Source organism: Carya illinoinensis, chromosome 7 (genome assembly GCF_018687715.1).
Source record: "Carya illinoinensis cultivar Pawnee chromosome 7, C.illinoinensisPawnee_v1, whole genome shotgun sequence".
NCBI classification, from domain to species: Eukaryota; Viridiplantae; Streptophyta; class Magnoliopsida; order Fagales; family Juglandaceae; genus Carya; species Carya illinoinensis.
In genome coordinates this window covers 26,067,220-26,090,753 of record NC_056758.1, presented here as the reverse complement: position 1 = coordinate 26,090,753, position 23,534 = coordinate 26,067,220, and the positions used below count along the sequence as shown (strand labels likewise).

The following is a 23,534-nucleotide window of genomic DNA, read 5'->3' as shown; positions in this document are numbered from 1 at the left end:
TAAAAGAAAGTTCTGTTCCTTTATTCGGGTGCAGAGAGACGCTTATTCAGTTATTCGTTTGCTGTTTGCTAACATTAACTTAAGATTCCTTGGCAAAAGGGATGCTCGTAAATTATATGGTGGAAAAATCTACATATAACATTCGTATGATAAAACCAGTTCTCTGAAAACGTGTAATGGGAAATTATGTCGAGCAACATCCAATATTAATACAAGTGTTTTGTTAGGAGTATATTTCGTGCACCAATTCGTGTACCGTTGATCTTTTATATAAAAAATTTTTTGAAATAAGAAGAAAATCTCTTATCTCATAAAAATTATGTCTTCAATTTATATTGTTTTGTTAAACATATACCTTATATATCAATGTTGATGAGCGAATCAGTGCATGAAGTGTGTTTACAAGAAGAATTTTCCTTAATACAATCCAAAATTTCAGAGCTACAATTTCTTTCCCTCAAGATTGCAGAATTAGGTTTTGTTTGCGACATGGATAAGAACTTGAATCGTATCATTTTATGCATTGAAAATGATAATATTGAATACATCGATTTTTGCATATATATAGCCTTGTGGAATGGATAGATATCACTGAATGTTTGGGTGATCATACAGCCACTGGTACTTTAAGCGACTGTAAGATCTTGTCATCTATCTCAAATTTCAAGGACTTCTTGTCTCTTCCAATCCTTACGTACTCATCAAACCGCTCCTTCAAGTCTTCAGGAAGGTTTGTGGTGCTACGCCAGCCCAAAATGTCCTTGGCAGCTCTTGGTTCAGCATAGAAGTGCTGCACAGTGCATGAATAATGTAAATTATCTGTGACGCTGTCAACAGTTTTTAAATCAATATGGTTATCTGATGCCCTAAATGTCTCCTATTCTGACTGACTTTTATTAATGGGTTGATTCATTACAGACTATCTTCCAAACCATTTACTGGCAAGAAGAAAGACAAGTTAATTACCATGTTCCTGAAAGGAAAAGCTTTCTTTGCATCAATTCCAACTGCTTTTGGATCATAATGAATGATGTTAACAGGGCGACCAGCAGCTTGGGCGCATAGTTTGGCCATTCCATCCAATGTCACTGCACGGTCACTTACACAGTTGAAAATATTAGCAGATGCAGCGTCTGGTTTCTCAACGGCTAGAGTAAGCATAGAGGACAAGTCCCTAGTATGAGAGATGTTTGTGAGTTGCATTCCAGAGCCAGGGATTGGAACTGGTCTGTCCCGAACAATTCCTGCAATTGGTAAGTTGGTATAATTGTGTGCATAGTTTTCAAGAATATTGTGATCACTAAGCCGAGGATAGATTGACATGGCATATTCAGTTAAAACCATTCCAAGAATGGGTAAAAGGAGATAAAAGAATGCAAACACAATCCAGGTATGAATGAAACAAACCTCAGAATAAATGAGTGAAGGTTTTGTGGAGTATTGGGCCACTGTTGGCTCAAAATAAAATTGCTATCTTACAGCAAGGCCATGAAAAATGAGTAATTGAAAAGGTGTGTGAGATTCTAAACTTCTCTTTTGGGCACTTGAGATTATACACTTACGATCAAAGAACCATTCCTCACAATCTTTGTTGTTGCCAGATCCGATCATGTATTGCGGACGGAATATTGACCAAATACCAAAAACTTCTGAAATGTATTTCTCCACTCCAACATGACCAGCATCAGCTTTAACGACATCCTGTTAAAGGTAAAGATTCCCATTCAATAGAGAAAACTCAGCATATCTTGTATACTAGTTGGATTCTATATACACAACATACTCCTTCAACATGGGGAGGCTCCTCTGTCGGCTTATAAATTCCAGCACTGCTTATGAACAGAAATTGCTTGACGCCTGAACTCTTTGCCCAATCTATCACAGGCCTACATATGCAGATTGATGTTAGAATAAAAGCTTACGGTTGGAATATATATAGATTTTTTCTCTTCTTTTGTTCCATTGTCATTATTGTGTTTAGTTTCAATTACTTGGTGCATTTCTGCATATTACTAAGAATCAATGTTAATGAACTACCACATACTAACTTGCCATTTGACATATCGGGTTTAAAAAGAGGCATAAATGGTGGGGCATTGGAGCTTAGTGTGCAGTGTAGGAATCTAGAGCATATATTCCTGCAAGTGTGATTGTTTAACAATCAATACTTCAGTAATTTTTATAACCTAAAATGGGGATTCGTATTTTTTTCACTTGTAGAACCGGAGGATTTATGCTCCAGTTACTCGAATTATGCTCACTCAATGACTCCCTGTTCCCTGCATTCAGAAGCTCCACGTCTGGTATGAAATTCTATAGCTTTGTCATTCATAATATAGCTGGGTATAATCTCATAACCCAGAGCTCATTTAAGGAATAAGGTCCTAAACCAACATTGAAAAATGGTTGAAAAATCATTGGTTTTTTTCAAAACTAGAACTCAAAAAGTATGGGAAATCTATCATCATATACTATATTTAGTTGGCAAACACACAATATGATCTTTATTTCCTTGGGTCCATTAACTTCTAGAAGGCAGCCCATCAAAATGTTCCAGTTCTATCAAGCAGGATAGCTGACAGACTTCAACTAAATAGTCATAGTATACCAAAAACAACGGGATTGAAGATTGATTTTCAAGAATTAACAAAACAAACCTTACAGTATCCAGGTCCTTGCCATTGTTGTCCAGAACCACATCAAATGCTACCCCTCCAACAACCTTCCCCACTTCTGCCGGGTCTCCCCACACGGTCCGGCCTCCAGCACTCACAATTTCCTGGAAATTTGCGAATAACACAAAAATAAGTTGTGTTGTAAATCATAGAGAATCATTATATCCATTACATATCACTAAAAATCCGTATTGAAATAACAGAGAGAGAGAGACACACACACAGATATTAGTGATTAATTTAGAGTGGATCTTAACTGAGAATCTGTTAAATGGAGGCTTCTTCATCTTGTCCGAGCTCTCTTCACCAACAGTCAATATCGTGACCTCGTGGCCAGAACCCAGAAGCTCTTTTGCAAAATAGAACCCAATAATCGCATGCCCACCACTATTAGTATTAACTATGAGGACCTTTTTCTTCTCTGTAGCACTGGCCCTGACACTCAAGGCAGAGGGAGCAAAGCGTTTAGAACTAGTGGGGTACGTGAGAAAAGGAAGAGAAATGGAGAGGGAGGAAGAGAGAGCATTGGAGTGAGAGAAAGAAGGGAGAGAGAGGCGTGGAGCAGAAGAAAGAGAAGGTGGAGAAAAGTTGGAGGGTGGAGAGGAGAGGAGCAGAGAGGATGAGGAAGCAAGAGTGGCCATTGACTGCATTTTTGTGAGCGCTATGGTTGTAGGAGAACCAGCGGTTTTGTTAGTACAAGATAAAGGTAACGGCCGGCCTACCTTCCTTTTTAACATGCAAAAAAGTAACTTAAAAAATTGGTGGATAATCATCATTTTCACTCCAAATTTAATGATCGAACACAAATGAAAAGTACAAAGTAAAATCTATTGATAGTTTAGAACTATTTTTTGAATTTAAGATTGGAAAGGATAAATAAGTACCAGTTTCATGGATTAATTGAATATAAATATTTTAGAGATGATGGTATTTCATAAAAATAAACTTGTAAACTGACGTATTTTGATGCAGTATATTAGATTATAAAATTATTTTTATTATAAAATAGATCAAATAAATTACATAAAATTACATCAATTTTTTAATCCACTTTTATAAAATATACAGCACTTCTCTTAAAAATGCATTTTTTCCAAACATTTGGGTCATGACAGACTACGGTTAAGAAAATTGCAACAATTACTGACGCAAACCTGCAGGACTCACATGAAAGGTTTGAAAACAGAATATTACAACACAAAAAATCAAGAGAATGGAACAAAACGAGGAAAATTGGGTTTTGTCAATTAAAATTGGTATTTATATAAAAAAAATTTAAATATATAATTTATTATAATAGGATGAAAGTATTGTTTTCTTTTAATCTATTCTTTGAGAGTGCCTAATAATTTTATGCATTGATGAACTCCTTAATTCATGCTAGGGAATTCATTAAATGACAGGAAAGATTGATTTGCAAAAAGAGAAACTTCCATGTTTGCAAGAATGGGTGCATTAAAGCCATGATACCAAATCTCTTCTAGATTGGCATGGATTATGGTAAAGGTCATTAATACAAGGGATGCTACTAATAAATGTTAATTTAAAGTTGGGACAGAGTTTAAATGCCTCTAGGGTTATTTATATTACTATACTTATGTTAGATTTATTTTATAATAAAAGTAACTTTATAATATAACGTACCACATCAATTCATAAATTTGTTTTTATTAAATCTATTTATAGCTAAAACATTTCTGAAAATAATTTAACTTATACAATATGAAAAAAAAGGTCAAAGCTGGCTCATGAATATATTATTGAAAAGACTATGAGCAACATCATCCTTCTATTTAATTTACTAACTTGCTGGTCATCTTTATGAATACTTTGGAGAAGTTTAAATAGTGAGTTGAGTTGAATTGAGATGAGATGTGAGTTGAAAATTGAATAAAATATTATTATAATATAATTTTTATCTTGAGATTTGAAAAAGTTGAATTGGTTATTATTATATTTTGTTTGAAAATTTAGAAAAGTTGTAATGATAAAGATAAGATGAGTTGAGATTAATTCTTTATCCAAACAAGGCCGAATCTTTATTTTTGAATTAATACTAGATAAAATCTTAGACTTATACACTCTTTAAAAAAAGGTAAGTTTTATCTTTAAAACAATAATTTTTTATGTAAATATTAAATTTATTTACTTTTCTAAAAAAAGATGCGTAATACTTACCTACTCTAAAACTATAAATATAATTTCTCAATTGATAAATGCCATCTTCGAACCGACGACAAGCTCAATTAGTTAGATATCGTAACGACAGATATTGTTCAACATACACGTAGTTCTCATTGTTTTCAAGTGCAGTGCCTGTTTATAACAATCTCTCTCTTAGTACTGTTACAAAGATCAGTATTGTGATAATCTGTTGACTTGGGTAACTCCTCCATTTTGTCGTAATTTCCAGATTCAAAGACAAACGTGAGTGCTACTTTAAACTCAGCTAAAATGCAGGTGGAGATGGCCTTTGGTCAATTTAAGATTCTTGCATATTCTGGATCTGGGCAAAGTGTCCATACCCCAATTGCAAAGCTTGCGGAACCTGACATTTTGATCAAGTAATACTCATTATTTGAAGAAAAAATCTAGTTGCAAGTATAATTATATATTAATATATGTATCAATCTAATGTGATTAGTTAAAAAGTAAATTTTATTAAAAACAATGCTAATTTAAATTTTAAATATGAAGAAATTAGTATTGATACACAGATTAATACGCGACTTTATTTGTATATAGCAAAACTCTTATTTGAATTGCATCAATTTACGTGTTATGCCCCACACCAACCCATAGATTCAAACCAAACCCAATTCTGGCTATTTTTTATGTAAATAATAATAATAAAAAAAACTCATAATATTTTATCACTTATAATTCATTAAATCCTAACTCTTCTCGGTCTCTAACAAAATAATTGTTAGAATAGTGTTATATATAATTACAATTTTACGTATAATATTCATTTTATTAATTTTTTTTAAATTTAAATTTTAAATTTTAAATTTTATAAATTTTAGTATATCAATAACGACACGTGGAGAAGTAAATTTCTTTTTAAATACAGTTAGCATTTTTCTTTGAACAAGACAACTTTAATAAATATGTCAAGATATTTATTAGGCATAATTTCAATTTAAATATGAAGCAAGTTGAAAAATGACTTGAAAGAGAAAGCTGTAGATGTATGGAAAAATGGGGATGCGTCCCCACTCGGCGCCTTCAAAAGCAAACCAACTTTTACTGCTCATAAAGGAGCGGTAGCAGACACTTCATACGCCCAACTCCTACTCCCCCTCTCCTACTAACATTATTTAATTGCACTCAGATTTTTGAACGTTGGCCCAAACAGCAGATCCCTCTTTCTTTTAAAATTCCATCTTCCCCCTAAAGCTCCTTTACCAACTAGCCGTTATTCCTCTCTCTCTCTCTCTCTCTCTCTCTCTCTCTCTCTCTCTCTCATGGCAGCCTCAGTGGATGATACTCCGTCACCTGCTCATCTCAACCAGGTCTTTTTCTTCTTGTCTCCTTCTTTTTCTCTCTGTCTCTTCATCTTTCCGTGGTGGGTTTTATTGTCTCTCTCTCTCTATTTGAAGAATTCTTCCCCTGTTCTACGTGATACAAATTTCTTGAATTTGATTACAGGAGGGCACAAGCTTCATGGGTTCGTCTCCTGCGTTCAGCCCCTCCTCGGACAAGCGCTTCTGGAGCGCACTACGCAGCAGGATCGACACCCTTCTTGAGCATCGTCAAAGCAGAATCCCGAGCGAACCCTCTGTATCCACCCAATCGGTGAGTGCTTCTGTTCAGCACTTGGATTGACTTCTATGCCGGTTGAGAGTTGCATTGATGGATTATGGTGTTTTCTCTATTACTCCTTATTTTTTCAGATTTCCAGAGGATCGGACCGAGCTAAGCGAATGAAGGAAGACTCTTTGCTTCTGATGCGAGGGTTTGATTCCGTTGCCAACACTCTCTCCCTGCTATCTAACAATCTAGACAATGCACTTCAGGTATATCAAGTCTCTTGGGATTTATAAATAAAAAGGGTCTTTGCGTTCTGGAATTTGGTTCAATTGTTTGATATCGCATAGAAATCAATGATCAAAAGTTCCTAGCACAAAGATACAAGTGAAAGGGATGTTTGTCCCTTTTGGCATGGTTATACACAGTGAAAAGGTACTCAGATCAGTGTCGGAAACGGGCAGAATTCTGTAAGTTTGAAACTAATTATATGGACGAAGTTTGTCTTGGGCTTAACTAACAAATTCAGCTCTCTCTATTTACAGGGAGCAAGAGATCTAACCAAACCACCCACATTGACTGAAATATTTCAAAGCAATCTGAACAAGTCAGATGGTAAAGAAGACGATTCAGAAAAGGAACAAAAGGAAACAGAGCTCAAGAAAGGATTGAAAAGGAAGTTTGATCAAAGTCATGCTTCAGAGGATAAAGAAGATGAATCTCAGAAGGCAAATGATGAGCAAACCCTAAAAGATGGGAAGCTAAACAGAGCAAAAAATGTAGGCTCACACAGTCTCTTCTTCTCTTAAAATGCCATTCTTAAACCTACCAAGCTTATCTTTTATCTTTTATACTTTTTCCTTCTCTGAGCAAAACAACTAAGCTTATCAATATTGTTTGATATGTAATTGTTTGTCGTTAACAGCTCGCAGTTTCAATGGCAACAAAAGCGGCTTCGCTTGCAAGAGAACTCAAGTCAATAAAGTCAGACTTATGTTTTATGCAAGAGCGATGCGCGCTGCTCGAGGAAGAGAACAGGAGGCTCCGTGATGGTTTTGCTAAAGGGATAAGACCAGAGGAAGATGATCTGGTAATGGGGTCTTTTATCCTTTCATTTTCTCCCTCAAACATTTGTATATTTACTGTGCTAGAAATAAGTTAAAAGAACTAGAGAAGCCATGCGGGCGTTGTTAACCTTGTAAAATGTGGCCGGCACACAGGTGAGGCTTCAATTGGAGGCATTGCTGGCGGAAAAATCCAGATTAGCTAATGAAAATGCCAATTTAGTGAGGGAAAACCAGTGCCTTCACCAACTTGTGGAGTACCACCAAATCACCTCCCAAGATCTCTCAGCATCTTATGAACAATTTATACAGGGAATGTGCTTAGACTTCTCGTCTCCACCACCGCCCATACCTGAGGCAGATGATGCTAATTGTGAAGTTTTTCAAACACCTCAAGCTCATCCTTTTAGCTTCTGCACCTCTCTCGATGAGCGCTATCATGACGAGCAGTAGGAGGGTAGAGCTTCAGTTTTGAGAAGCTAGTGTGCTATATAACTTATCATGTCAACTGCATTTGGAATTGTGTTTTATTTCAAATGTACATTTTGGATTCCTTGTCGACAATGAGGCAAACTATTTATTCTTGTAGGGTTTCATTCACGTAATAAAACAATGATTTGGTTACAGTATCAGTTGTATTCTTCTCCAACCATAGCATCATAAACCCTCAAAACTGCTAATTTGGGCTAATCCTCCCAACAAATAGGAAAATGCTAGTGAAGCTCCTCAAAGTTTAACACTCAAATTACCACTTGAGCATTTTAATTTTTTTTACTTAAATAATTAAATAAAGACGTGACTATTAATGGTGAAAGACGTTAAAAAAATATTGAAAAAAAAAAAATTTTGAAATACACTAGCAATATGCCCAACAGTAACTGCTGGGTGGCCCGCTAGCACCATCCCAACAAATATTATCAAGTTTTGAGCCAGTATATATATATGTAGTTTTGTATAGCTTAGAGGTGGGAGAGTTACAGTGAAACAAATTAATAACATCAAAAGCATATCATATCTTGGAATGACATTGTCCACTGTATCTAGAAGTACCCAACAAAATGTTCTCCAAAGAAGTTAAACATCAAAAGCACTTGCGGGTCAAGCTCAAAGCAATCTAGTACCACCACCCGAGTCATCATCTCTACTTTTTAACCAAACAAGACCGCCCTAGATTCAGACAAAAGTACGCTAAAAATATTTGGCAAAACACCTAGACTATGTGATGAGTTTCAGTTCTTTTCATTTTGGGAGGTAGTTTTATTTCTCTTTACTGCACGACTTCCAGATCCAAGAGCATCATCATCTGCACAGAAGGTACTGCGTAATGCCTGAGATGATGCATTAAACGCAGTCTCAGTAGCTTTTGTCAGATTCGAGACCAAGATGAAATCCTTCAATTTCTCCAACACTTCAGAGAAAACTCGATTTCCGTTCTCATACTAGAATAGAAGAAAACAAAGACGAGAAAGATGAAAAAGGGTCAAATCATTAGCATATGTGAAACCTTTTAAAGCTGATATAAGTACCATTCACCATGATGATGAACTTAACAAGTTGCCAGTTATTGTTGTCCATTACATAAAGAAATGACCGAGACAAATTGTCATCCCTTACCATAAAGAAACAGATTATCTTTCAAGTGGAAAATGTAAATCTTTTGTCAATTGTCAATTATCCAAGGTTCTTAAAAACCCAAAATTAAAAGAGCACCTGAAAATTTTATTTAGAAAATAGATCTTTCATCAAAAGTGTTACTAACCCTGAATGATCTAAATTAATACTCACGAACCCATATTCCAAGCTAATTGGTCCTCTCTTCTGTATACCCTAACTTTCCACAAATGGAGTTATTAGATCTCAAGGCAATCTACATCCCTAAAAATCGGTGGGTCTGACAGGCACAGCCCATAGCAACATGTGTAGAAAAGAATGAATGAAAAATATACTACTAACAATACATTTTTATAGATGTCTGTATGCAAGATTTACATTAACTCATTCTACAGGATCACTCTAATAGTGCTCACAATCATAACAATAAAAAAAGTTTCAAGCAAGGAAAAAAAAAAAAGTAAACAGTTCTCCTTTTAACCTTGTAAAGAAATTAAATGCATTATATGGTGATGGTAACTGGCCACTCTTTTAGGTTTATATCCACATAAAAGTAACCGTGTACACCAATTTCAGCAATTGTAGAACAAGTTTTATAGCAATGACTGAAGATAGAGCAGCATAGTTGTATAAATCATTGAAAAACAAATGATATTTAAGAGGATCAGTGAGACTTACTGCTTCAAGTTTTCCAAGAGCAATTTCCAGCTTCATGGAAAGTTGTTTATTTTCTTCACTCAAGGATTCAACCTTTTTTTGGGAGTCTATATACAATTTTTTGTATGAAAAATCTGCCTTAGATGACTCAGACTTTAATGCTTCCATGGCCTTTTCTTGTGCTTCCAATTGTTGTAAGATATATTCAACCTTTTCTTCCAAGTCCTTTTCATCAAAGGTTGTTGGCTCAGGCTGATTTTGCTCCCTCTGAGTCTGAGTAGGGGGGTCATCTTCCTTCTCACTTTCACTTAGAATTATCTCTTCAACAATAGGCTCAATGTCCAGGTTCTGAGCAGGCATAACTGCATTTCGGATACGTTCAGATCGCCTGACAACACTAGCATAGAATTTCACTCTTTTATTTGGATTTGATTGTTTGGAAAGATCTGCTTGCTGTTTAGGCTGTGTCTTCACCCTCCCCAAGGAAGGGATGCTGCTTTCAGACTGTATTTCCATACTGGCTGGGGAAGGATTTCCTCTATTGGGCTGTGATCCCACTCTCTCTGGGGAAGGATTTATTTTTCCAGGCTGCAAAGTCACTCTCTCCTGAGGTGGACTTGTACGTTCAGGCTTACACTAGCATAAACACTAATTAGAAGGTGAAGAAAAATTCCACAATCCATGTTCTCCAACTTCCCAGATAATAATAGCTGCTTATATGACAGGTGACAGCAACAGTGATATATTAGAATACTGTTTAAGTGATGAATTTCATTGATTACCATTGTCTTAGGTTTTTCGGACAAGTGATCCATAATGGTATCACTGCAGGATCATAAACTACCACAGGTTCCAAAAACCCAAGTTCAAGGGAAATAGCGAGTTTTAACCACTAACAACATCCTAACATGATGGAAGGTTAACCGGTAAGTGCAAATAAAACTCAAAGCTAACCATGCTTTCCAGAAAGATAAAAGATCAAACTCAAGCTTACAATGTTAAAAAAAGAAAAAAAGAAAAAAAACACCCACCAAACAGCACAACTTTTGTCGTTGGGGAGGGAACCAAACAAAAATTATACCCCAAAGCTACAATCCATACATAAGATGAAATATAAAAAACAATGAACAAAGGGGGGAAAAGAAACTATTTTGGTTTTGCCAAAACATGTCTGCTGTCATGCATATCACCAATGCAATTGGGAACACCTACCTTTTTTTTTTTTTTTCCTTCTCTAAAGATCCTTTATAAGCTGCACAGAAATATCAAATATAATTATAAAGAACAGAAAACTGGTTTCATACCATGGGTTCCTTTTCTTGATTCTTTGCAGCTTTGGGTTTCTTACCCATTCTCCTTTGCAGCTTTGAAGCTCTTCCTCCTTCCTTAACAATTCAGCTTTTCTCTTGACAAGTACTTTCTCTCCGTCTATAGTTGCAGTATGGTAATCTCTGATTCTAAATCTAAATCTGTCAACCAACAATATGCATAGTAGAAATAAGCTGCAAAACATATAGTAAAGTCGTAATTCATGGAGTGTAAAAAGTCTAAATTGGAATTAAAAGCAAAGAACTGTAAGGTTGTTTTCTAATTTTACGTATATTCAAATGGTATTATCATTGGTGGGAAATGCAGCTCCTACCTCCCCCTTCCACTCGTGCACAGACCCAATAGCTCAAAATGCAAAATACATATGGCTCAAGGAAATCCACAAATTAAATAGAGGCATGACACCATTTTTCATGCTTCTTCCTACTTCTCTTATGTTATAAAAATTTCCAAAGCTACAAACTACCCTAATCCAATTCTGCTGTGAATCGTGATACCACCAAAGCCAAGCCTAGGTAATCAACTTAATGCCAGTTGTTCATAGGAGTATCCATTGGGAAAACCATAAAAATCAACTACCAATCCAAGATATGTAAATCCAAAGATAGAAGAGAATTTTTTTTTTTTTTCCTTTCATTTTGGTAGTTAGAAAAACTAAGTACAAAAGCAAGTTGAGCACAGGCTTTAACATTTATTTGTTTTCTTCAAATGAGAAATTCTTCATAATTACACAACTCATTAAAACGTACCTATGTGGTAGCGGGCATCCAGCAAAAATTTCATTAATAAAATAGTAGCTAACTTTAAGATCAAACCTAAAACAAGACAATAAATTGGCTTTGTTTGGTTAGCCAAAACCAAAAATCTCATCTCATCTCATCTCAACTCATCATTACACATTTTTCAAATCCCAATATAAAATATAATAAACAATCTAACTTTTTCAAATTCCAATACAAAATTAATATTCAAAAATTATATTATAACAATATTTTATTTATTACTATTTAAAACATCTTATGTCGTCTGATCTTATCTCATTTCATCTGTGTAACAAAGCAAATGCCCAACTGTTCTCGAGCCAATGTAATCACTGTAAAGAGAAGATTCAGAGCAAACTCACAAGCCTAAGCATCTTAGGATCGCCAATGAAAGGGACTTTTGATGCAGTAAGCGTTACAACGCAGAGGAAGAATGTACCTATGTGCATTTACATTAACGATGCATCTGGCGGCTATTCAAGATCTGAATCGTCTTAGTGAAGTCTACAGGAACCTGAGGTCAATCAAAGATATTACACAAACTGAGAGAGAGAGAGAGAGAGGACTCCCCGAGCAAAGATCTTACAATAAACTGGTGAGGAGGAAGCAACAACGAATAGAACCGAATGCAAATGAATCCACGACTAAGAGGGAAGAGGAGGGAGGGACTGTCGCATTGGGATTAGGGTAAGAAGTGGGAAGGGCATCGAGATGAAGGAGAGACTGAGAAGGGAGTGGACTGTCGCATCAAGATTTTGGGAGAGAAGGAGACGGGTCAAGGCAGGGTCGTGTGTGCTTAGTTTTTGATTTTTTTGAAAAATTCATCCAATCCCACTCCCCCGCGGGGGAACCCAGACCACGCGCATGAAACGGTTCGTTTCATTAAAACCCATTGTACCTGGTGTTTGTATTGCCTTTATGTGATGAAACGAACCGTTTTGCTTTGAGAGGAAAATATGGTGAATTGAGAGGAAAACGGTGTGTTGGGGGAAAACCGTCTTTCCTCATATCGAACCCTAGCAGAGCAAAATGGTGGTGGAGGAACCTTGAGCCATGCATAGAGAAGCCTTGAGCCTTGAGAAACAGTGTCACGATGGCTCGTACCTTCTCAATGCTACACTGTTGTTACAAACAAGATCCTCATATATGCTAGAATAAATGTTTAGAACATAGTCACTCAAAATCATGAACAAACTCAATCACGAAAAGAGAGAACTCAGAGTTGAACCCCAAGCTTCTATACTTTTTCAGAAGAGATTTTTGAGCAATCTCCAATCTCTTTACAAATCAATTTCCAACTAAAACGATCAATGATCCTCTGCATATGTGACTAACTCTATTTATAGAAGAAGATAATAGAACTAACAGACTCAACATTTGTAAAAAGCTTCCCTAAATCGTAAGACAGAAAACAATGCCGTAATGGCTTATTCAACACAACACCACAAAATGAATCGTTTCATTAAATGCAATCAACAACTCGCACGGCAAGACTCCCTTTTGCTGCACACCGTTTCATTAAGTTTCATCCCCTGCTACACACCGTTTAACCATATCCAAAACTCACCGTATTATATGTCTGTTAAAACCATTACCTGTTGAACTTGTTCCTTCAACCCAAATCCACACATAACATTCTCCCCCTTTTAAAGGACTTGCCCACAAGGCCTTCAACCTAGATCTACACATCTACACGATAGTCCCAACCAAGTAGGGATATAACTGCCTCAATTTCCACAAACATTCCCAAGATGAATCTTTCGGAGTAGCCCTCATCTAGCTCACTAATACCTCAGTCACAACATGGTTACCCCCCTCTTCTGCATCCTTCTGTCAAGGATCTCTCATGGCTCAGGTTGTAATTGGCCATTAGAATCAGTTGGAGGTAAGGTGGGTAAATGAATGATATGCTGCCCAAGCTTCTTTTTTAAGCAAGACACATGGAAGACAGGATAGATCTTGAAAGATGATGGCAAATCAAGTTTATAAGCCACTAACCCCACTTTCTGCAGAACTAGAAATGGGCCATAAAACTTTGGAGCTAATTTCATGTTATGGTGCATAGCCACTATCTTTTGCCTATAAGGCTGGAATCTTAAGAAGACCCAATCACCCACCTGAAAAGATCTATCTATTTTGCCCTTATCAGCAAAAATTTCATCCTGTGTTGTGCTTGTGCTTGTGCTATGTTATCCCTCAACAAACCTAGTAATTCATCCCTTGTCTTTAACTGTTGATCAACAACATCATTCGAGGAAATGCCAGGCACATAAGAAAGGAGTTTATGTGGACCATAACCATAAAGGGCTTCAAATGGAGTCATTTTGAGGGAAGAGTGTAGAGTAGTGTTGTAACACCACTTAGCCATAGCCAACCATGAAGTCCACTGCTTTGGTTGTTGGCTGCAATAACATCTCAAATATCCCTCCAAGCCTTTATTTAAGGTTTATGTCTGGCCATCAAATTGAGGATGGTATGAAGAAGTAAAATCCAAGGAAACACCTTGCAAGTGAAACAACTGTTTCCATAAAGAACTAGTGAAAACTGTATCTCTGTATGAAACTATTGATCGAGGCAACCCATGCAATTTGAAGACCCCATTAAATAAAAAAAACATAAGCTACCTTAATAGCTGTGTAGGGATGTGAAAGTGGAAAGAAACGAGCAAATTTAGTCAATTTGTCCATCACAGACAACACTACAGAAAACCCATTAGAAAGGGATAAACCTTCAATAAAATCCATGGATATATCCAGCCAAAGAGAGTTAGGAACTGGTAAAGGTTGTAAGAGGCCAGGGTACTTCACATTTTCACTCTTACTGACTTAACAAGTTTCACATTCCTTAACCAACTTCCTCACATCTTTTCGCATACCTGGCCACCAAAAATCTCTTCAAGCCCTCTGAAGTGTCTTATGATAACCCACATGACTAGCTTGTGGATTGTCATGGATATATTGCAATATCTTGGAGAAGATAGATGAAGAAGGAACTATCACCAGTCTGCCCTTTCCCTTGTTGAGTAGAAAAATGTTTTGGACCTTGTTGACCTTGTTGCAATTTAGGAACCAAATCAACATATTCAGGGCACAAGGAATAACTATTCTTAAGTTCTTCAATCCACAAAGGAGTGGGAAAGGAAATCATAGCAATTAGAGCTTGTTCTTCCTCATCCTTCCTTGAAAGAGCATCAGCAACCAGATTCTCTTTGCCCTTTTTATAGTCTACTGGGAAATCATAACCAATGAGCTTGGACACCCATTTGTGTTGTGCCTCAGTACCAATTTTCTATTCTACCAAGAACTTTAAAGCCCGATGATCAGTCTTGATTTTAAAAGGATGGCCCAATAGATAAGGTCTCCATCTCTGAACAACAGAAACCAAGGCCAACAACTATTTTTCATAGGTTGATAATAGCAAAACTTTTCCCTTCAAAGCTTTACTATAAAAGGCTATTGGTTGAGACTCTTGCATCAAGACTGCTCCAAGACCCACCCTAGAAGCATCACACTTTGGTGAAAACTTTAGTGAAATCTGGCAACCTTAACACAAGAGGACTGCTAATAGCACTTTTTAATAATTCAAATGCCACAGTAGCCGTATCACTTCAACAAAAAGAATTTTTCTTCAATAAATCTGTCAAAGGAGTTGCTATAGAACCATACACTCGAATGAACTTCCTATAGTAGCCTGTCAATCCCAAAAGATCTCTCAAAGACTTCAAGGTCTTAGGAACAGGCCAATTAACCATAGCTGCAATCTTTGTTGGGTCTGTTTGTACTCATTTCCCAAATATAATGTGACCCAAATACTCAATCTCAGGTACACCAAACTTGCACTTTGACATCTTGGCATAAAGAGTATGTTGTTTCAATGTACTCAAAATAGTCTTTACATGCAACAAATGGTCAGCTACAATTTTACTATATATGAGGATATCATAAAAAAAGAAAAAAGAAAAAAAACAAAACAAACCTTCTTAAAAAAGGCTGGAAAATATGGTTCATTATTCTGAAATGTGACAGGGGCATTAGGGAGTCCAAATGGCATCACTAGAAATTCCTAATGGACCTCATGAGTTTGAAAAGCTATTTTTGGAATATCTTCATCCCCCACACGAATCTGGTGGTAACTAGCTCTTAAATCTAGCTTTGAAAAAATTCTAGCCCCAAACAATTCATCAAGTAATTCATCTATAACAGGGATTGGAAATTTATCTTTTATGGTTTCATGGTTTAGGGCTCCATAATCTATGCACATATGTCAAGTGCCATCAGCCTTCTTAACCAACGACACAGGTGAAGAGAATGGACTCTAGCTAGGTCTGACTATACCAGAATGCAACAATTCATGGACAATCTTCTCAATCTTAGATTTCTGGTAATGAGGGTACTTGTATGGCCTTATTGAAACAGGAGAAACCCCTTCCTTGAGATTAATTGGATGATCAAAAGCTCTTCTTGGAGGCAGCCCAATAGGTTCAGCAAATACATCACTGAATTCCTTAAGTAAGTCAGCCATTGGACCTTCCACTGAAACTTCAACAGGTTGCTGCTCAATAGGCATTAACTATAAAAACCAGCCTTGTTTATTCACAAATTGTGACTTAAAGCCCTTAACACCAGACATCATATGTATACTGGCAGAAGTTAAGCCTTGCAAGCTCACCATCTGGCCACCCCACTCAAATTGCATAGACATATCTACAAAGTTCCAAGTAATAGAGCCCAAAGTTCTTAACCATTGAACCCCAAGGACTACATCACATCCTCCCAAAGCTAAAATATGGAAGGCAACAGAAAATCTTGAGCCTTGAATCTTAAAGACCTCTACCCCACTACCTTGACTCAGAAGCTTTTTCCCATTGGCCACTCTAACTTGCAAACTAGAGTCTTTGTGAACAGCCAATTTAGCATCCTGGACCACTAAAGGATCTACGAAATTATTTGTGCTCCCAGAATCTACTAGGATTTCAACAGCATAAGAGCTTACATAACCATGCAATCTCATAGCATTTGCACTGATAGACCCATAAATGGCATTGACAGACACTTCCAAAGTATCAACATTTGTAGGACCAGGTTGGTTATCCTTAATACAGAGAGGGTCTTCACTATCAGATTTGTCCAATTCCTCATAATCAGCTTGAATGAAATACACTTTGGTTTTTTTTTTTTTACAAATGTGATTCAGGTTCCTTTTCTCCTCACAATGAAAGCATAAACCTTTACTCCTCTTCTCATCAATCTGAGAAGAAATTCACCCTCTTCAAAGGAGGAAAATTCTTATTGCCTTCATCAGTGAAATCTTTAAGTCCAACTTGATTAATTGGCCATTTATCAGCATAATGACCATTGGACCTCCAAGATTTCCTTGAAGATAAAACATACTCTTCCTGCAACTTGGCCAAGCCAAAGGCAGCCCCTAAGTTCAAAGGATTAAACATTTTCACAGGAATTCTTATGTCATCTTTCAAACCACTAACAAAACATCTCATTTTATGTATTTCGGATAAGCCTTTTAACCTATTAGACAATGCCTCAAATTGTGTGGTATACAACCCAACAAAATTGGTCTGTTTTAATCTTGTCAAGGCCTTCATTGGATCATCAAATGCTGATGGTTCAAATCTACTTTGCATTGCCACCACTAAGGTCTCCCACGAATTAAATTAGCCAGAATCCAAGGCATTTTGGTACCAAACCAATGCCTCACCATCCATATGGTGTGATGCCACCATTAATTTTTGATGAAATGGTACTTGAAAGCAATTAAAGTATTGATTAGCCTTAAAGATCCATCTTGCAGGATCAGTACCACTTAAATGTGGAATTTCCAACCTAAAACTCTTTTGAAAACCACCTCTGTCCTCATGATTCCTAGGGAATTGATTTCTATCTCTAGACACATCCCTATCATTTCGAGATAAAGCATTCACAGTTTCAACAACAGGTCTCAACATATCAGAAACTTGATCTAACATTTTTGTTATTCCTGTAATAGTGTGCTGATGATGTTCAAGCTGTTTTTGTACCATCTCTTGGTGTTTCTGAAAGGTATCTTGCTAACCTTTAAGTGCTCCATGCGTGCCGTTTGCCATTACACTCTCTGTTGTAAGGATCGCCTACTGCTCTGATACCAATTGTCACGTACCTTCTCAATGCTACACTGTTGTTACAAACAAGATCCTGATATATGCTAGAACAAATGTTTAGAACACAGTCACTCAAAATCATGAACAAACTCAATCATGAAAAGAGAGAACTCAGAGTTGATCCACAAGCTTCTATACTTTTCCAGAAGAGATTTTCGAGCAATCTCCAAGCTCCTTACAAATCAATTTCCAACTAAAATGATCAATGATTCTCTGCATACATGACTAACTCTATTTATAGAATAACAGAACTAACAGACTCAACATTTGTAAAAAGCTTCCGTAAATTGTAAGACAGAAAACGATGCCGTAATGGCCTATTCAACACAACACCACAAAACGAATTGTTTCATTAAACGAATTGTTTCATTAAACGCAACCAACAACTCGCACAATAAGACTTCCTTTCGCCGAGCACCATTTCATTAAGTTTCATCCCCTGCTACACACCGTTTAACCATGTCCAAAAAGCACTGTATTATATCTCTGTTAAAACCGTTAGCTGCTGAACTTGTTCCTTCAACCCAAATCCACACATAACACACGAGCCTCGCCATCTTGATGTGTGGTGAGCCTAGATGATCGAACCCTAGCAGAGAGAATTTCTATCTTCCTCTGCTTGTCTTCCTTTGCTATTTAGTACTTATTTTCTTTTTTCAGATGTGACTTTGCTTGATTATGGTGCTGGAAATGTTCGTAGCGTGAGGAATATTTGCTATCTGGGCTTTGACATTAAAGATGTAAACTTTCTTCACCTTTTTCTTCAATTCATACCACTTCTCTTTAATTATTACTTTTCTACTGGTTTGTAACTGTGACTCAGCAGAATTTTATGATTAACTATGAAGTTTTTACATATAGTAAACAAATAAATCTATTTTACCAAGAATGGACATACAATAATCTAAGGAATTATACTTCTTTTGGGTGTATATATATATTCTGAAAAGTGCCTCAAAACTTTCAATTGATCCATTTTTGTTAAGTGACTACCATGGTAGTTTTACAGAATTCTGCAACGATACCAGTATTTTTGAAACAATTTCCTTGAATAGAAATATAAGGTTGGAGCTAAGTTGTTTTCTTGGGCAATACATAGGGTATGTGTAGTGATACATGCAATATTGCTTTTGCATTTTCTAATAATGTTTAAGTTATGTAAATTCATTTCAGCGTGGTGCTTTGATGTCTTGCAAGATGGCTGAAGCACTATGTACTGATATTGAGAAGGATCGCCATTTTTAGGCATATGTCTTGGACTTCAATTACTTTGAGTCCAGTGAGGAGAATGGACCTGGTAAGTCATATCTGTAATCATATCAAAGTTTTTTTTCTCTCTTTTTTGTATGTAAGCTCTGTTTTTAGTTGCAGGATTTAGTAAATGGCTAACAGTTGTAGGTATAAGGGTAGCTCCTAGTGATCTCATATGAATGTATTGTATATTTTTGCACATTTTCTACATAGTTTTGTGTTGTATGATGATCTCTCTCTCTCTCTCTCTCTCTCTCTCTCTCTCTCTCTCTCTCTCTCTCTCTCTCTCTCTCTCTCTCTCTCTCTCTCCATTTAATTAGCAATGATAAAAAAAAAGGAGATTACTCCATTAATTATTTACCAAATGAATGGGATATATATCCATGATTGGTGAAGAAGATGGTATTAAATTTTGTGGTTCATATATATGGCATCGACCCAATCATGCATGCATGGTAATTGCGTACCTAGTGACCACCTAAAACAAAGAAAGACAGCAAAGACTTCAAAACTGCTTAGTTGCTGCCTAAAATAATAAAAAGTATCTAGCTGGTCTTTTCTTTCTTTTTCTTTTTATTTATTTATTTTCTGAAATGGACATTACAACCTATATATATACATATATTTACGTGGGGATTTACAATTAATATTGTACTCCATGCACTTATCAATGCATGCAAGTGGAGAGATTAATTTGTAAATACTATAAAAGAGACAGTTTCTTTGGTTTAGAATTTGAGGGTTTTGGAGTGTATCTTTGGTTGTGTTGGATAGTGTTTTAAGTAGCTGTTTTGGACAGTTTCTTTGAGGGTTTTGGACAGTTTCACATTCTAATTACAAATTACAATAAGCAGGTAATTACAAATTATTTGTCAAAACTATTGGCATTTTTCATGTTCTAATTTCCTACAGTTTGATCAAAATTGCATTAATCCTGATTTATTCTACAAACTGTTGGGTACAAGGAAGGCCATACTGCAAGTACTTTCTATGGGCAAATATAGCCATAGAGGAAGAACTCCGAAAGAGAGAGGAAGAAATCCGTGTGAGAGAGGAAGAGATCCATGTGAGGGAGGAAGAATTCCAAGGTGCGAGGAAAGAGATTCAAAAAACAAAGGAGGACATCCAAAAGAGGGAGTCTAATCTTCTTATTGTTTGGGATGAGCACGAATGCTACTCCACTTGTATGAGACTTTCAATTTTAATCTCATGTTTCTTGCTAGGATCAAGAGCAATTATAGATTAAGTAGAATGTGTACTTTCTTAAGTGAGTAACCTTCGAATGTGGTTCAACTATGTACCAAATTGATGACCTGTAATATTTATGTTTGTCAATGTAGTCCAACTGTGCACCAAACTAATGACTTGTAATATTTATGTTTTTCAATGTTTCAATGTAGTTCAACTGCGTACCAAACTGATGACCTGTAATATTCATGTTTTTTACAAATCTACGTGAATGAGCACAATATGGCATCCTCCATCCTGAGCATCATATTATATATATATATATATATATATATATATATATTTTCTGAACATATATCAAAATACCATATACAATACATCGAGTTACATGAATACATCCATGTAGAGTACACAGGCAACATGAATACATCGACTTGCATGAATTCCTTGACTTCATTAATACATCGACACGTGCCACACCATGTTGTTCCCCTGCTGCCGATCTACTGGGACAACACAGAACCGCGCCCAAAATGTTGGCATGTGTCCCTTACGCACAACTTGTTTCCTCGCTTGGTCTTCACGGGCCACTGCCCTTTGTTAGTTCTGTCTGCTACATGTGCTGCACTAGCAGATTCTCCACCATTTGATCATTCAGATCGACCTGACCCCACCTCCATACCATTAGTGCATGGCTCTCATTTGCGTCTCTAGGCGTGTGGTTTGAGTATTTCTCCACCATTGATCTATTCTTCTGATGTTGGTATATCCAGGTTATCGCTTTCCCTAAACAATGATCTTGTTAAAGGGACTAAGGATCTCTACAAAAAATATTTTAAGACAACGGACTACAGTGCACTAGCTTGCATTACGTCCAGTGGTGGTTTACCTTCAGAGCATCTTTTAAGACGGTACTCTCTTTGTAGGACTTGGGTAGAGACTAAGAAATTGGTCACAAAATCTATTTTTTTTTCCCTTTTTTTTCACCACTTTTGCACTGTGGTTGTTTTTATTAGGGTATTTGTTGGGGAACCCACCTCCTCAACATGTATCGTCTTTTATTTTAATGAAGTCTGCTTGATTAGAAAAACAATCCCTCGTGAAGTCCACAACATTGTTGTGTGCCACCCACTAATGTCTCAGTTGTAATGCAACTTAATACGTCCACCTGCAAGTAGTTGAGAACGATAAAAGAAAAAGCAGTATGTAAAAAGTGCATTTCTTAAGCTTGGAAAAAAAGCAAAAAAAGCCTTAGTTTGGAACCTGTGCAACAACACTTTGTTGTGTCTGATCAGCTTATAATTTTGTATTCCAAGTGTAGAAGCTGTCAAAGTAATACAAGGGTAAGTCACAAGATCGAATTCACAGGGACAATGGGAATTAAACAAACCTTTTATAATCACAAGATAAAATATTGACGTTTATGGTGACAAGAAATTTTGAAGAGAAGAAAGTCTTAAACTAAATTGTGGACTATTTACTAAGGAAGTGTGGACTGAATTAAGAGTATGATTAATGGCTGTTTTGGAAGTTCAAGCTTGAATTAAACTAAAAATAAAAATAAATATATGATTTTAAAATTACCAAAACTAAGAGACTTAGAGAAAGTGTGTAACAAATGAATTAAATTTGTAAGAAACAATAGAACAAACACTTGGGATGTAATTTTCACCTACTGATTTGGAGATGGATTTACTTCTCTTTTTATTGTCTCTCAACCATGCTCCCATTCCTAGAATTCATGATCGGATAATATAGCAATGAACCCCAATTCTTAATCTAATAAAATTACTTGACAAGTTATATAACAATTGTAAGATAGTGAAAGAAAGCCATCAAAGTCTTGTTACTTGTTCAAGTATCAATTGTGCATTTACGTCTACAATTGATCTAAACCAAGAACAAAGAACTTCAATCCTTTCTAGATGTAAACTGAAATATCATCTAACAAGTTAATAATTGAAATCACATAATATTGAAGAAAATCCACCCCAAAACAGTCATAGGTTACTAATTGAATCCCAAGCTAAAAATCTAACCTATCATTTCTAAATTAGCAAAATGTTCAACAATGATAAACTTTAACATTTTAAATTGTTGTATGAAAATAAATCCAGAAGAAAGAAAAAAATAAAACCAGCAGAGAGGGAGAGAGTTCCGTCTACCCTCTTTACAATCTGTAAAACCAGGAAAAATAAAATAAAACAAACGCCAAGTGAGTGACGCCGCCAGGTCTGGAATGAAAAGCCTAAACGAATAAAAACCAAATATGTAAAAAAAACTCCAAAGCCAGCCGTCTCACGGTCTGAACGAAAAATAAAAACTAAAAGAACTCTGCTACCGTTGAACGAAAAAACAAAGTGGAAAAAAAATGAAAAAAGCCGCCTCACGGTCTGAACGAAAAGAAGAAATGTTAGGAATGAAAACTCCACAAAAATCGAACAAGAAAAAAATAAAAATGAAAACTTAGAGGGAGATTCACTCCCGTCCGTCCAAAAAGAAAACTCAACTAAAAACAAGTCAAAAATGCAAACCAGCCAACTAAGGTCTGGATTTTAAACCTCAACGAAAAAAAAAAAAACAAAATGTAAAACTAAAAGGCTAGACGCCGCCTAGGGTCTAAAAGAAAGAACAACTAAGAACTACTGAAAAATGAGAGAGGGACCCCACCGACCCTAGACCAAAAACTAAAAACAAGTAAAAGTAAAATAGTCTGCCTCTTTCCGTGCACTCTATGAAAATTCTGAAATGCCCCTGCTTTGAGTGAAGTCTAGCGTGAGACCATGAGCTGCGTTGCTCTGTTGTGCATCCTCTGCAGGTCTATTCTGCGTGCTTGCGTGCCTCTGCTACAGCCTCTGCAGCCGGCTCCTTTTGCATTTGTTTGTAACTTGTCAAGAATGTTCCTTTATTATAATATTTCTCTAAATCAAAAGGGATGCAGCAACTCAAGTATTTCTTTCTAAAAAAATAATTGCCCTGCAGTATATAAACATGATATAAGAAGAGTAAAATTAAAATATTTATTTTGATGTGAAACAATTACATTATAATTCTTTTTAAGCACAAAAATATTAGAATTTATCAGTTGATTTAA

At 36.2% G+C, this 23,534-nt stretch overlaps 3 protein-coding genes and 1 long non-coding RNA gene across 10 annotated transcripts; 1 reads left to right on the top strand and 3 right to left on the bottom strand.

The window, feature by feature from the left end:
- Positions 1-398: 398 nt before the first annotated feature.
- On the bottom strand, positions 399-3,387 carry LOC122317404 (chloroplast stem-loop binding protein of 41 kDa a, chloroplastic). 3 transcript variants are annotated; one of them, XM_043134487.1, is made up of 6 exons: positions 2,897-3,387; positions 2,658-2,779; positions 1,784-1,886; positions 1,563-1,701; positions 967-1,088; positions 399-790 (listed from the first exon to the last, which is right to left on the bottom strand). In XM_043134487.1, the coding sequence occupies exons 1-6, from the start codon at positions 3,323-3,325 to the stop codon at positions 608-610; spliced, it is 1,098 nt and encodes a 365-aa protein (XP_042990421.1). In that variant the 5' UTR covers positions 3,326-3,387; the 3' UTR covers positions 399-607. The 3 variants fall into 3 exon arrangements, with proteins under 3 accessions (XP_042990421.1, XP_042990419.1, XP_042990420.1); XM_043134485.1 differs by having other exon boundaries at positions 967-1,244; positions 2,897-3,385; XM_043134486.1 differs by having other exon boundaries at positions 967-1,244; positions 2,933-3,384.
- Positions 3,388-5,978: 2,591 nt separating this feature from the next.
- LOC122315107 lies at positions 5,979-8,115 on the top strand. Of its 2 annotated transcripts, none has more exons than XM_043130873.1 (6): positions 5,979-6,190; positions 6,327-6,473; positions 6,572-6,694; positions 6,971-7,204; positions 7,351-7,515; positions 7,646-8,115. In XM_043130873.1, the coding sequence occupies exons 1-6, from the start codon at positions 6,143-6,145 to the stop codon at positions 7,940-7,942; spliced, it is 1,014 nt and encodes a 337-aa protein (XP_042986807.1). In that variant the 5' UTR covers positions 5,979-6,142; the 3' UTR covers positions 7,943-8,115. The 2 variants fall into 2 exon arrangements, with proteins under 2 accessions (XP_042986807.1, XP_042986808.1); XM_043130874.1 differs by having other exon boundaries at positions 5,985-6,243.
- A 348-nt stretch (positions 8,116-8,463) lies between these two features.
- Positions 8,464-12,654, bottom strand: LOC122317364. 4 transcript variants are annotated; one of them, XM_043134421.1, is made up of 5 exons: positions 12,434-12,653; positions 12,287-12,361; positions 11,062-11,226; positions 9,779-10,393; positions 8,464-8,928 (listed from the first exon to the last, which is right to left on the bottom strand). In XM_043134421.1, the coding sequence occupies exons 3-5, from the start codon at positions 11,107-11,109 to the stop codon at positions 8,719-8,721; spliced, it is 873 nt and encodes a 290-aa protein (XP_042990355.1). In that variant the 5' UTR covers positions 11,110-11,226; positions 12,287-12,361; positions 12,434-12,653; the 3' UTR covers positions 8,464-8,718. The 4 variants fall into 4 exon arrangements, with proteins under 4 accessions (XP_042990355.1, XP_042990357.1, XP_042990356.1 ...); XM_043134423.1 differs by having other exon boundaries at positions 9,779-10,387; positions 12,287-12,654; XM_043134422.1 differs by having other exon boundaries at positions 12,210-12,653.
- Positions 12,655-20,600: 7,946 nt separating this feature from the next.
- Positions 20,601-23,300, bottom strand: LOC122317019. The gene is made up of 3 exons (XR_006244359.1): positions 22,113-23,300; positions 21,704-21,764; positions 20,601-21,608 (listed from the first exon to the last, which is right to left on the bottom strand). It is a non-coding gene; the product is annotated as an uncharacterized LOC122317019 (long non-coding RNA).
- Positions 23,301-23,534: the final 234 nt, after the last annotated feature.